Source organism: Salmo salar, chromosome ssa07 (genome assembly GCF_905237065.1).
Source record: "Salmo salar chromosome ssa07, Ssal_v3.1, whole genome shotgun sequence".
In the NCBI taxonomy this organism is placed as follows: domain Eukaryota; kingdom Metazoa; phylum Chordata; class Actinopteri; order Salmoniformes; family Salmonidae; genus Salmo; species Salmo salar.
The window spans coordinates 67,146,004-67,158,841 of record NC_059448.1 but is presented as its reverse complement, the minus strand read 5'-3'; the positions used below and the strand labels follow the sequence as shown (position 1 = coordinate 67,158,841).

Here is a 12,838-nt window from a genome sequence, read left to right as displayed (position 1 = left end):
GACTAAGGCCATCAGAGACTAAGGCCATCAGGGACTAAGGCTCCAACAGGGACTAAGGCCATCAGGGACTAAGGCCATCAGGGACTAAGGCCATCAGGGACTAAGGCCATCAGGGACTAAGGCCATCAGAGACTAAGGCCATCAGAGACTAAGGCCATCAGGGACTAAGGCCATCAGGGACTAAGGCCATCAGAGACTAAGGCCATCAGAGACTAAGGCCATCAGGGACTAAGGGTACCATCAGGGACTAAGGCCATCAGAGACTAAGGCCATCAGGGACTAAGGCCATCAGAGACTAAGGCCATCAGGGACTAAGGCCATCAGGGACTAAGGCCATCAGGGACTAAGGCCATCAGGGACTAAGGCCATCAGGGACTAAGGCCATCAGGGACTAAGGCCATCAGAGACTAAGGCCATCAGAGACTAAGGCCATCAGGGACTAAGGCCATCAGGGACTAAGGCCATCAGAGACTAAGGCCATCAGGGACTAAGGCCATCAGAGACTAAGGCCATCAGAGACTAAGGCCATCAGGGACTAAGGCCATCAGGGACTAAGGCCATCAGGGACTAAGGCCATCAGGGACTAAGGCCATCAGAGACTAAGGCCATCAGGGACTAAGGCCATCAGGGACTAAGGCCATCAGGGACTAAGGCCAACAGGGACTAAGGCCATCAGGGACTAAGGCCATCAGGGACTAAGGCCATCAGGGACTAAGGCCATCAGGGACTAAGGCCATCAGAGACTAAGGCCATCAGAGACTAAGGCCATCAGGGACTAAGGCCATCAGGGACTAAGGCCATCAGAGACTAAGGCCATCAGGGACTAAGGCCATCAGGGACTAAGGCCATCAGGGACTAAGGCCATCAGAGACTAAGGCCTGTCTAAACTGAACCCATCAGGGACTAAGGCCATCAGGGACTGAGGCCATCAGGGACTAAGGCCATCAGAGACTAAGGCCTGTCTAAACTGAACCCATCAGGGACTAAGGCCATCAGAGACTAAGGCCATCAGGGACTAAAGCCATCAGGGATTAAGGCCATCAGAGACTAAGGCCTGTCTAAACTGAACCATCAGAGACTAAGGCCATCAGGGACTAAGGCCATCAGGGACTAAGGCCATCAGGGACTAAGGCCATCAGAGACTAAGGCCATCAGGGACTAAGGCCATCAGAGACTAAGGCCATCAGAGACTAAGGCCATCAGAGACTAAGGCCTGTCTAAACTGAACCCATCAGGGACTAAGGCCATCAGGGACTAAGGCCATCAGAGACTAAGGCCATCAGGGATTAAGGCCATCAGAGACTAAGGCCTGTCTAAACTGAACCCATCAGGGACTAAGGCCATCAGGGACTAAGGCCATCAGGGACTAAGGCCATCAGGGACTAAGGCCATCAGAGACTAAGGCCATCAGGGACTAAGGCCATCAGAGACTAAGGCCATCAGAGACTAAGGCCATCAGAGACTAAGGCCATCAGAGACTAAGGCCTGTCTAAACTGAACCCATCAGGGACTAAGGCCATCAGGGACTAAGGCCATCAGAGACTAAGGCCATCAGGGACTAAGGCCATCAGGGACTAAGGCCATCAGAGACTAAGGCCATCAGGGACTAAGGCCATCAGGGACTAAGGCCATCAGAGACTAAGGCCATCAGAGACTAAGGCCAACAGGGACTAAGGTCATCAGAGACTAAGGCCATCAGAGACTAAGGCCATCAGGGACTAAGGCCATCAGGGACTGAGGCCATCAGGGACTAAGGCCCGTCTAAACTGAACCATCAGGGACTAAGGCCTTTTCTTTATAGATCCTTTGAAGTATTAGCCTATTAGCCTATTAGCTTACTGCTTTTAGCCCATACAAACACATTGAATAACAGATTCACTACATGGAATAACAGATAGTCCCCCAACAAATCAAATGAAATTTGTTCTGAAGTGTCTGTCCTATATCTGAGAGAGATATCGTTTTATTTTTATTTTTATTTTTTACATGTATTTAACCCCTTTATTTTTGTAACGATTTTTTGGGGGACTGGTACAGGGGACCTTCAGACGAGTATAGTGAGGCCTGTGGGCGTCTTACAGCAAAACAACGGACGTGTACGTGTCCGTGAGAGTCTCACCTCTACCACAGCTATATCTAGCTTAAAACTGACAGATTTATGTGGGGATTTTTTAATATTTTATTCTGCTAATTAAGATTTCAGCACGGGACGTGGACATCGACCCTTATTTAAACTCTGAATCACGCCGACTAGTACTACTCTACTGTCACGCTCTGACCTAAGAGAGCTGGGTTTTCTCTGTTTAGTTAGGTCAGGGTGTGATAGGTGGGTGGGCATTCTATGTTGTTTTGTTTCTATGTTTTGGCCGGGTATGGTTTCCAATCAGAGGCAGCTGTCTATCATTGTCTCCGATTGGAAGCCATACTTAGGCAGCCCTGTTCTTCTGTTTTCGTTGCATTTACCTGACAGAACTGTTGGCTGTCATTTTTTGTTTATTTTTGTCTAGAGTTCGTTTTTTATTAAAAAAATTAACGATGACCACTCAACACGCTTGCGCCTTGGTGTCCTCTATATGACGCCCCGTTAATTAATTAATTAATTAATTAATTAACTAATTAACATAAACGTAACATACTGTATCTCTAACATCTCTTACACATTTCAAAACACGCATATCTCTCCCGAACAGCTCTGACCTACTTTCAGATAACATTTGTCAACTATTGAAGCTATTTTGAATCCAGACAACAACAACAACAAAAAGGGGTCCATTGTCTGTTACCTCTGGTTGGACCAGGCCGCTGTAGGCTGGGTTGGCTGTGCTTCGTCTCTTCCTCTCCTGTCTCTTGATCTGGATCTCTGTCGTGGTAGAGGAACAAAGGCTTATGGGACAGAGGCTTAGATACACACAGCAGGTACAGGTAGATGGGACAGACAGACAGGTAGAGGAACAAAGGCTTATGGGACAGAGGCTTAGATACACACAGACAGGACAGGTAGATGGGACAGACAGGTAGACACAGCCAGGACAGGTAGATAGGACAGGCAGACAGGTAGACACAGACAGTACAGCTAGATGGGGCAGACAGACAGACAGACAGACAGACAGACAGACAGACAGACAGACAGACAGACAGACAGACAGACAGACAGACAGACAGTACAGCTAGATGGGACAGACAGACAGGTAGACACAGCCAGTACAGACAGACAGGTAGACAAGTAACGAGTAACAGTGACTAGTTTCTCTGTCCATTCAAGTTTCATCTCATTGTTACCACCTGCAACAAGACAGCAAAGATGTGCCCTTTATTACATTCTGATGAGTTTAATTCAATTTAGTGTCAGAGGAAGAACTCACCTTCCAGGGTCTCTGTAGTGACCAGGCCAAGAGCCACCATGAAGGACATTTTCTGTAGGGGAGAGGGGACAGGTTAGAGTGTGACACCCATATGAATACCATACAGGTGGAGAGGGGACATGTTACAGCGTGACACCCATATGAATACCATACAGGTGGAGAGGGGACATGTTACAGTGTGACACCCATATGAATACCATACAGGTGGAGAGGGGACAGGTTAGAGTGTGACACCCATATGAATACCATACAGGTGGAGAGGGGACATGTTACAGTGTGACACCCATATGAATACCGTACAGGTGGAGAGGGGACATGTTACAGCGTGACACCCATATGAATACCATACAGGTGGAGAGGGGACATGTTACAGCGTGACACCCACATGAATACCATACAGGTGGAGAGGGAACATGTTACAGCGTGACACCCACATGAATACCATACAGGTGGAGAGGGGACATGTTACAGTGTGACACCCATATGAATACCATACAGGTGGAGAGGGGACATGTTAGAGCGTGACACCCACATGAATACCATACAGGTGGAGAGGGGACATGTTACAGTGTGACACCCATATGAACACCATACAGGTGGAGAGGGGACATGTTACAGCGTGACACCCCTATGAATACATTACAGGTGGAGAGGGGACATGTTACAGTGTGACACCCATGGGAACCTCAATACAGGAGGGAACAGTTATATCATATAGATTGATAACAAGGTATTGTATAGTATTACCATTCCAGTCCCACTGTGGGAGGCATGTCAACTGGTATATAATCTGTCTCCTCCATTCTCCAGCTGGAGAACCCTCAGGGAACCCTCAGGGAACCTTCAGGGAACTTTCAGGGCAACTCTCGCCTCAGACCCCTCCCTCCCTCCCTCCCTCCCTCCCTCCCTCCCGACACTCAGGGAACACTCCCTCCCTCCCTCCCTCTCACTCACCTCCCTCCCTCCCTCCCTCCCTCCCTGTCTGGGTCTCTCCCTCTCCTCCCCTCTCCTCCCCTCCCCTCCCTGTCTGGGTCTCTCCCTCCCCTCCCTCCCCTCCCTCCCCTCCCCTCCCTGTCTGGGTCTCTCCCTCCCTCCCTCCCTCCCCTCCCCTCCCCTCCCTCCCTGTCTGGGTCTCTCCCTACCCTCCCCTCCCTCTCCTCCCCTCCCCTCCCTGTCTGGGTCTCTCCCTCTCCTCCCCTCCCCTCCCCTCTCCCTCCCCTCCCTCCCCTCCCTCTCCTCCCCTCCCCTCCCTCTCCCTCCCTCCCTCCCTCCCTCCCTCCCTCCCTCCCTCCCTCCCTCCCTCCCTCCCTCCCTCCCTCCCCTCCCTTGGGTCCCTCCCCTCCCTCCCTCCCTCCCCTCCCCTCCCCCCTCCCCTCCCTCTCTCCCTCCCTCCCCTCCCCTCCCTCCCTGTCTGGGTCTCTCCCTACCCTCCCCTCCCTCTCCTCCCCTCCCCTCCCTGTCTGGGTCTCTCCCTCCCTCCCTCCCTCCCTCCCCTCCCCTCCCCTCCCTGTTTGGGTCTCTCCCTCCCTCCCTCCCTCCCTCCCTCCCTCCCTCCCTCCCTCCCTCCCTCCCTCCCTCCCTCCCCTCCCCTCCCTGTTTGGGTCCCTCCCTCCCTCCCTCCCCTCCCCTCCCTGCGTCCCTCCCTCCCTCCCTCCCCTTCCCCTCCCTGTCTGTGTCTCTCTCTCTCTCTCATTATCCAACTCTCTCTTTCACCCTGCCACTCTCACTCTCTTCTACAATCTGTGGAATGTTCTACTACTATAGTGTTATGGGCTTGTTTTCCCCCCTGAATGACTCCAGGTAGAGGTGGGCAGGGTGAGAGCAGGGCTAGTGTGTGTGGTTTCCTAGCAACAGCAACACTTGTAGTAATGAAACCACTGCGATGTCTCCATACTGAATCACTCTCATTAGTTAATGAATCAGTCAGTCCATAGTGAATCACTCTCATTAGTTAATGAATCAGTCAGTCCATAGTGAATCACTCTCATTAGTTACTGCTTGTTGATCAGTCCATAGTGAATCACTCTCATTAGTTACTGCTTGTTGAATCAGTCAGTCCATAGTGAATCACTCTCATTAGTTACTGCTTGTTGAATCAGTCAGTCCATAGTGAATCACTCTCATTAGTTACTGCTTGTTGAATCAGTCAGTCCATAGTGAATCACTCTCATTAGTTACTGCTTGTTGAATCAGTCAGTCCATAGTGAATCGCTCTCATTAGTTAATGAATCAGTGAGTCCATAGTGAATCGCTCTCATTAGTTACTGCTTGTTGAATCAGTCAGTCCATAGTGAATCACTCTCATTAGTTACTGCTTGTTGAATCAGTCAGTCCATAGTGAATCGCTCTCATTAGTTACTGCTTGTTGAATCAGTCAGTCCATAGTGAATCGCTCTCATTAGTTAATGAATCAGTCAGTCCATAGTGAATCGCTCTCATTAGTTACTGCTTGTTGAATCAGTCAGTCTATAGTGAATCGCTCTCATTAGTTACTGCTTGTTGAATCAGTCAGTCCATAGTGAATCACTCTCATTAGTTACCGCTTGTTGAATCAGTCAGTCCATAGTGAATCACTCTCATTAGTTACTGCTTGTTGAATCAGTATATCGTGAGGGGGAGGCGGGACGATAGAGGGAGACCAGGCATAGAGGGAGACCATGGATAGAGGGGGGAGAATGGGATTAGGGATAGGGGGGGGAGAGGGGGGGGGACGAGGGTTAGAGGGGGGAGAGGGATAGAGGGGGAGAGGGGAGAGGGGGGACGAGGGATGAGAGGGGGGACGAGGGATAGAGGAGGGGACGAGGGATAGAGGGGGGAGAGGGGGGAGAGGGATAGAGGGGGGAGAGGGGGACGAGGGATAGAGGGGGGAGAGGGGGGACGAGGGATAGAGGGGGGAGAGGGGGACGAGGGATAGAGGGGGGGGACGAGGGGGACGAGGGATAGAGGGGGGAGAGGGGGACGAGGGTTAGAGGGGGGAGAGGGGGACGAGGGGTTAGAGGGGGGACGAGGGGGACGAGGGTTAGATGGGGGAGAGGGGGACGAGGGTTAGAGGGGGGAGAGGGGGACGAGGGATAGAGGGGGGAGAGGGGGACGAGGGTTAGAGGGGGACGAGGGTTAGAGGGATTTCCAGGGAAAGGAAGGCTGAGTCAGGATTACCTGGGATTATCTGGGTTTATTATTATAATTAGATGGATTAACCAATCAGAGTTAGAGTAATCAGATAGATTGACATCTGCTTCAGCTCTGAGTTAGCATTAGCACCATATCAGAGACCCTAATTGTTAGCATTAGCACCATATCAGAGACCCTAATTGTTAGCAGTAGCACCATATCAAAGAACCTAATAGTTAGCATTAGCACCATACCAGATAACCTAATAGTTAGCATTAGCACCATACCAGAGAACCTAATAGTTAGCATTAGCACCATACCAGAGAACCTAATAGTTAGCATTAGCACCATACCAGAGAACCTAATAGTTAGCATTAGCACCATACCAGAGAACCTAATAGTTAGCAGTAGCACCATACCAGATAACCTAATAGTTAGCATTAGCACCATACCAGAGAACCCAATAGTTAGCAGTAGCACCATACCAGAGAACCTAATAGTTAGCATTAGCACCATACCAGAGAACCTAATAGTTAGCAGTAGCACCATATCAGAGAACCTAATAGTTAGCAGTAGCACCATACCAGATAACCTAATAGTTAGCATTAGCACCATACCAGAGAACCCAATAGTTAGCAGTAGCACCATATCAGAGAACCCAATAGTTAGCATTAGCACCATATCAGAGACCCTAATAGTTAGCATTAGCACCATACCAGAGAACCTAATAGTTAGCATTAGCACCATACCAGAGAACCTAATAGTTAGCATTAGCACCATACCAGAGAACCTAATAGTTAGCAGTAGCACCATACCAGAGAACCTAATAGTTAGCAGTAGCACCATACCAGATAACCTAATAGTTAGCAGTAGCACCATACCAGAGAACCTAATAGTTAGCAGTAGCACCATATCAGAGAACCTAATAGTTAGCAGTAGCACCATACCAGAGAACCTAATAGTTAGCAGTAGCACCATACCAGATAACCTAATAGTTAGCATTAGCACCATACCAGAGAACCTAATAGTTAGCATTAGCACCATACCAGAGAACCTAATAGTTAGCATTAGCACCATACCAGAGAACCTAATAGTTAGCGTGTGGCTTAGATAAAAGGTAATGGTTTATTTGCTTTAAGTCCTTATTTATGTAATAAAATACTATAAAAAAAAAACTGTATTTTCTTTATCCTCTAGTAAAACACGGTTTGTGTTCTTGTTATTGAGGTATAATCATTTGGGATAGATGGTTTTACCTCTGGGTCCTCATCCTTCTGCTTCTGCTTGGCTGGTGTAGAGGAGGGAGAGGTGGAGGGGTCATCCTGTGAGGGGCTGTCGGCCCCCTGGGGTCCTCCTGGGGAGTCCTGGGAGGAGCTGGGGGTCTCAGCCTCCGACTGGATTATTTTCAACTGGGAAAACACACTCCACACACACGCACACGCACACGCACACACACACCACGCACGCACACACACACACACACACCACGCACGCGCGCGCACGCACGCACACACACACACACACCACACGCACACACACACCATACACACCATACACACCATACACACACACACACACACACCATACACACACACACACACACACACACACACACACACACACACACACACACACACACACACACACACACACACACACACACACACACACACACACACACACACACACACACACACACACACACACACACACACACACACACACACAGGGAGAGCGTTAAGCATTCGTCTGTTGGTTCTAATAACTATTTAGTGGGAAGGGAAGGTAAACAATTGATTGTGATTGATTTAAATTAAGAATGATAAAGCACAATTCTACCTGTCATGATGCCTGTAATGATGCCTATAATGATACCTGTAATGATGCCTGTAATGATGCCTGTAATGATGCCTGTAGTGATGCCTGTAGTGATGCCTGTAATGATGCCTGTAATGATGCCTGTATTGATGCCTGTAATGATGCCTGTAATGATGCCTGTTATGATGCCTGTATTGATGCCTGTAATGATGCCTGTATTGATGCCTGTAATGATGCCTGTAATGATGCCTGTAATGATGCCTGTAATGATGCCTGTAATGAGGCCTGTAATGAGGCCTGTAATGAGGCCTGTAATGAGGCCTGTAATGATACCTGTAATGATGCCTGTAATGATACCTGTATTGATACCTGTAATGAGGCCTGTAATGAGGCCTGTAATGAGGCCTGTAATGAGGCCTGTAATGAGGCCTGTAATGATACCTGTAATGATGCCTGTAATGATACCTGTAATGATACCTGTAATGATGCCTGTAATGATACCTGTAATGAGGCCTGTAATGATGCCTGTAATGAGGCCTGTAATGAGGCCTGTAATGATGCCTGTAATGAGGCCTGTAATGATACCTGTAATGATGCCTGTAATGATACCTGTAATGATACCTGTAATGATGCCTGTAATGATACCTGTAATGAGGCCTGTAATGTGAAGCCTTACAGGAGAGAAAGATCAGCATGAAGTGTGTAATTGTAGAGACAATCCTGACAGAGACAGTCAGTAGTGCTAGTAAGATTGACAGAAGGATGTGTAGGACAAGGACAGTCTTTAACCTTATTGTCAGTGCTGAAGATCAGTGGCCGGACCTTGACTGCCTCACTGATGGTCCACACCCTGTTATTCCCGGTATCGGCGGGCGGCGAGGCAGAGATGATGGAGAAGGTCACACCGGGGGCTACTGAGGCTGACGTGGCTGTTGGGCTGCTGCTGTTGCTGCTGGTAGAGGTGGGAGAGATGGTGGAGAGGCCTCCAGGCCAGGCTAGGGCCAGGGAGAGAGACTGGGTCTGGGCCGGGGAGAGAGACTGGGTCTGGGCCGGGGAGAGAGACTGGGTCTGGGCCGGGGAGAGAGACTGGGTCTGGGCCAGGGGAGAGGCCAGGGTCTGGGCCAGGGAGAGAGACTGGGTCTGGGCCAGGGAGAGAGACTGGGTCTGGGCCAGGGAGAGAGACTGGGTCTGGGCCAGGGAGAGAGACTGGGTCTGGGCCAGGGGAGAGGCCAGGGTCTGGGCCAGGGGAGAGGCCAGGGTCTGGGCCAGGGGAGAGGCCAGGGTCTGGGCCAGGGAGAGAGACTGGGTCTGGGCCAGGGGAGAGGCCAGGGTCTGGGCCAGGGGAGAGGCCAAGGGAGAGGCCAGGGTCTGGGCCAGGGGAGAGGCCAGGGTCTGGGCCAGGGGAGAGGCCAGGGGAGAGGCCAGGGTCTGGGCCAGGGGAGAGGCCAGGGTCTGGGCCAGGGGAGAGGCCAGGGTCTGGGCCAGGGGAGAGGCCAGGGGAGAGGCCAGGGTCTGGGCCAGGGGAGAGGCCAGGGTCTGGGCCAGGGGAGAGGCCAGGGTCTGGGCCAGGGGAGAGGCCAGGGGAGGGGCCAGGGTCTGGGCCAGGGGAGGGGGTGAGGAGGTTATGCAGGTGGCTGTGTCTTCCTGACCTATGGAGAGGCGTTCTGGGCTGAACGTGCTGTTGGCTGTAGGCAGGGCCGGGCCGAGGGTGTGGCTCTGGGTGAGGGTGTGGCTCTGGGTGAGGGTGTGGCTCTGGGTGAGGGTGTGGCTAGAGCTGTGGGTTTGGTTAAAGCTGTGGGCGTGGCTCTTAGGGCTGACTACAGCGGTAGCTCTCTGGAGGCTGTGGCTGAGGAGGAGGCTGGCTGGCTGCTCATTGAGGAGAGACACAGGGCTGTGGCTGAGGAGGAGGCTGGCTGGGATCACACTCTTTGGCTGAACCTGGAGAGGAGGGAGGGAGAGAAGGAGCATGTTAAAAACCTCTTGGGGCTATGTGGGACGCTAGCGTGCCACCCGTGGTGCACCCTATCAACAGCAGGTGCATTTCAAGAGCGGCAAATTTGAAACCAAATAAATGTCAAAATTCAAATTTTTCAAACATACAACTATCTTACACCCTTTGAAAGATAAACATCTCCTTAATCTAACCACATTGTCCGATTTCAAAAAGGTTTTACGGCGAAAGCATAAAGTTAGATTATGTTAGGAGAGTACATTGACAATAGCTGTGTGTAATGTTTTGTCAATTCAAAGACAGGGTCACCAAAACCATAAAACCAGCTAAAATGATGCACTAACCTTTTACAATCTCCATCAGATGACACTCCTAGGACATTATGTTAGACAATGCATGCATTTTCAGTTCTATCAAGTTCATATTTATATCCAAAAACAGCGTTTTACTATGGCGTTGATGTTCAGGAAATCGTTTCCCTTCAATAACTGGCAGTCAAGTCAGCACCAGAAATTAAATAATTAAAATTAGAAAACATTGGTAAAATACCCTAGCTTGGAAAATGGCTGTGTGATTATTTTTGTCTATGTACTCTCCTAACATAATCTAATGTTTTGCTTTCGCTGTAAAGCCTTTTTGAAATCGGACAATGTGGTTACATCAAGGAGAAGTGTATCTTTAAAATGGTGTAAAATAGTTGTATGTTTGAGAAAGTTGAATTATGACATTTTGTTGTTTTTGAATTTACCACCCTGATATTTCACTGGCTGTGTCCCGCAGGTGGGACGCTAGCGTCCCACGTAGCCCATAGAAGATAACTAGGATTATAGTTTAATTTATTAACATACTTGTGGACCTGTTCAGATCTCTGTACAGATGACCTAATACCATCTGAATCAGTCAGTAAGACAGTCAGTAACACCATCCATCTCTGTACTGAATCAGTCAGTAACACCATCCATCTATGTACTGCCCACTTCCTCTCTCTCTCTCTCTCTCTCTCTCTCTCTCTCTCTCTCTCTCTCCCTCTCCCTAGCTCTCTCTCTCTCTCCCTCTCTCTCTCTCTCTCTCCCTAGCTCTCTCTCTCTCTCCCTCTCTCTCTCTCTCTCTCTCTCTCTCTCTCTCTCTCTCTCTCTCTCTCTCTCTCTCTCTCTCTCTCTCTCTCCCTAGCTCTCTCTCTCCCTAGCTCTCTCTCTCTCTCTCTCTCTCTCTCTATAGCTCTCTCTCTCTCTCTCTCTCTCTCTCTCCCTAGCTCTCTCTCTTTCTCCCTCTCTCTCCCTCTCTCTCTCTCTCTCTCTTTCTCTCTCTCTCTCCCCTCTCTCTCTCTCTCTCTCTCTCTCTCTCTCTCTCTCTCTCTCTCTCTCTCTCTCTCTCTCTCTCTCTCTCTCTCTCTCTCTCTCTCTCTCTCTCTCTCTCTCTCTCTCCCTAGCTCTCTCTCTCTCTCTCGCTCTCTCTCTGTCTCTTTCTCTCTAACACACATAGAAGATAACCTGTTCATACAGACTCAACACAAGAGACAGACAGAAAACTGACACACACATTTGCTACCCTCTTGTCTACCAGACAGACAGACAGACAGACAGACAGACAGACAGACAGACAGACAGACAGACAGACAGACAGACAGACAGACAGACAGACAGACAGACAGACAGACAGACAGACAGACAGACAGACAGACAGACAGACAGACAGACAATATGGATACTTCAACACCTGGTGGTTACTTCAGCACCTGGTGGATACTTCAACACCTGGTGGTTACTACAACACCTGGTGGTTACTTCAGCACCTGGTGGTTACTTCAACCCCTGGTGGTTACTTCAACACCTGGTGGTTACTACAACACCTGGTGGTTACTTCAGCACCTGGTGGTTACTTCAACACCTGGTGGTTACTTCAACACCTGGTGGTTACTTCAACACCTGGTGGTTACTTCAGCACCTGGTGGTTACTTCAACACCTGGTGGTTACTTCAACACCTGGTGGTTACTTCAACACCTGGTGGTTAGTACAACACCTGGTGGTTACTTCAACACCTGGTGGTTACTTCAACACCTGGTGGTTACTTCAACACCTGGTGGTTACTTCAGCACCTGGTGGTTACTTCAACACCTGGTGGTTACTTCAACACCTGGTGGTTAGTACAACACCTGGTGGTTACTTCAACACCTGGTGGTTACTTCAACACCTGGTGGTTACTTCAACACCTGGTGGTTACTTCAGCACCTGGTGGATACTTCAACACCTGGTGGTTAGTACAACACCTGGTGGTTACTTCAACACCTGGTGGTTACTACAACACCTGGTGGTTACTTCAACACCTGGTGGTTACTACAACACCTGGTGGTTACTACAACACCTGGTGGTTACTTCAACACCTGGTGGTTACTACAACACCTGGTGGTTACTTCAACACCTGGTGGTTACTTCAACACCTGGTGGTTAGTACAACACCTGGTGGTTACTACAACACCTGGTGGTTACTTCAACACCTGGTGGTTACTACAACACCTGGTGGATACTTCAACACCTGGTTGGTACTTCAACACCTGGTGGTTACTACAAAACCTGGGTTTGTAATGGTATGCTGCCA

General features: G+C 49.7%; 1 protein-coding gene across 1 annotated transcript in view; it reads right to left on the bottom strand.

Annotated features, from left to right (window-relative positions):
- Positions 1 to 12,838, bottom strand: part of LOC106596918 (PHD finger protein 21B) — an 84,194-nt gene that overhangs the window by 15,158 nt on the left and 56,198 nt on the right. The window contains exons 3-6 of the mRNA XM_045722539.1: positions 9,081 to 10,229; positions 7,730 to 7,882; positions 3,363 to 3,414; positions 2,784 to 2,860 (exon numbers count right to left, since the gene is read on the bottom strand). Of these exons, the coding sequence (XP_045578495.1) occupies positions 2,784 to 2,860; positions 3,363 to 3,414; positions 7,730 to 7,882; positions 9,081 to 10,229 (1,431 nt within the window). The remainder of the gene's footprint in view (positions 1 to 2,783; positions 2,861 to 3,362; positions 3,415 to 7,729; positions 7,883 to 9,080; positions 10,230 to 12,838) is intronic.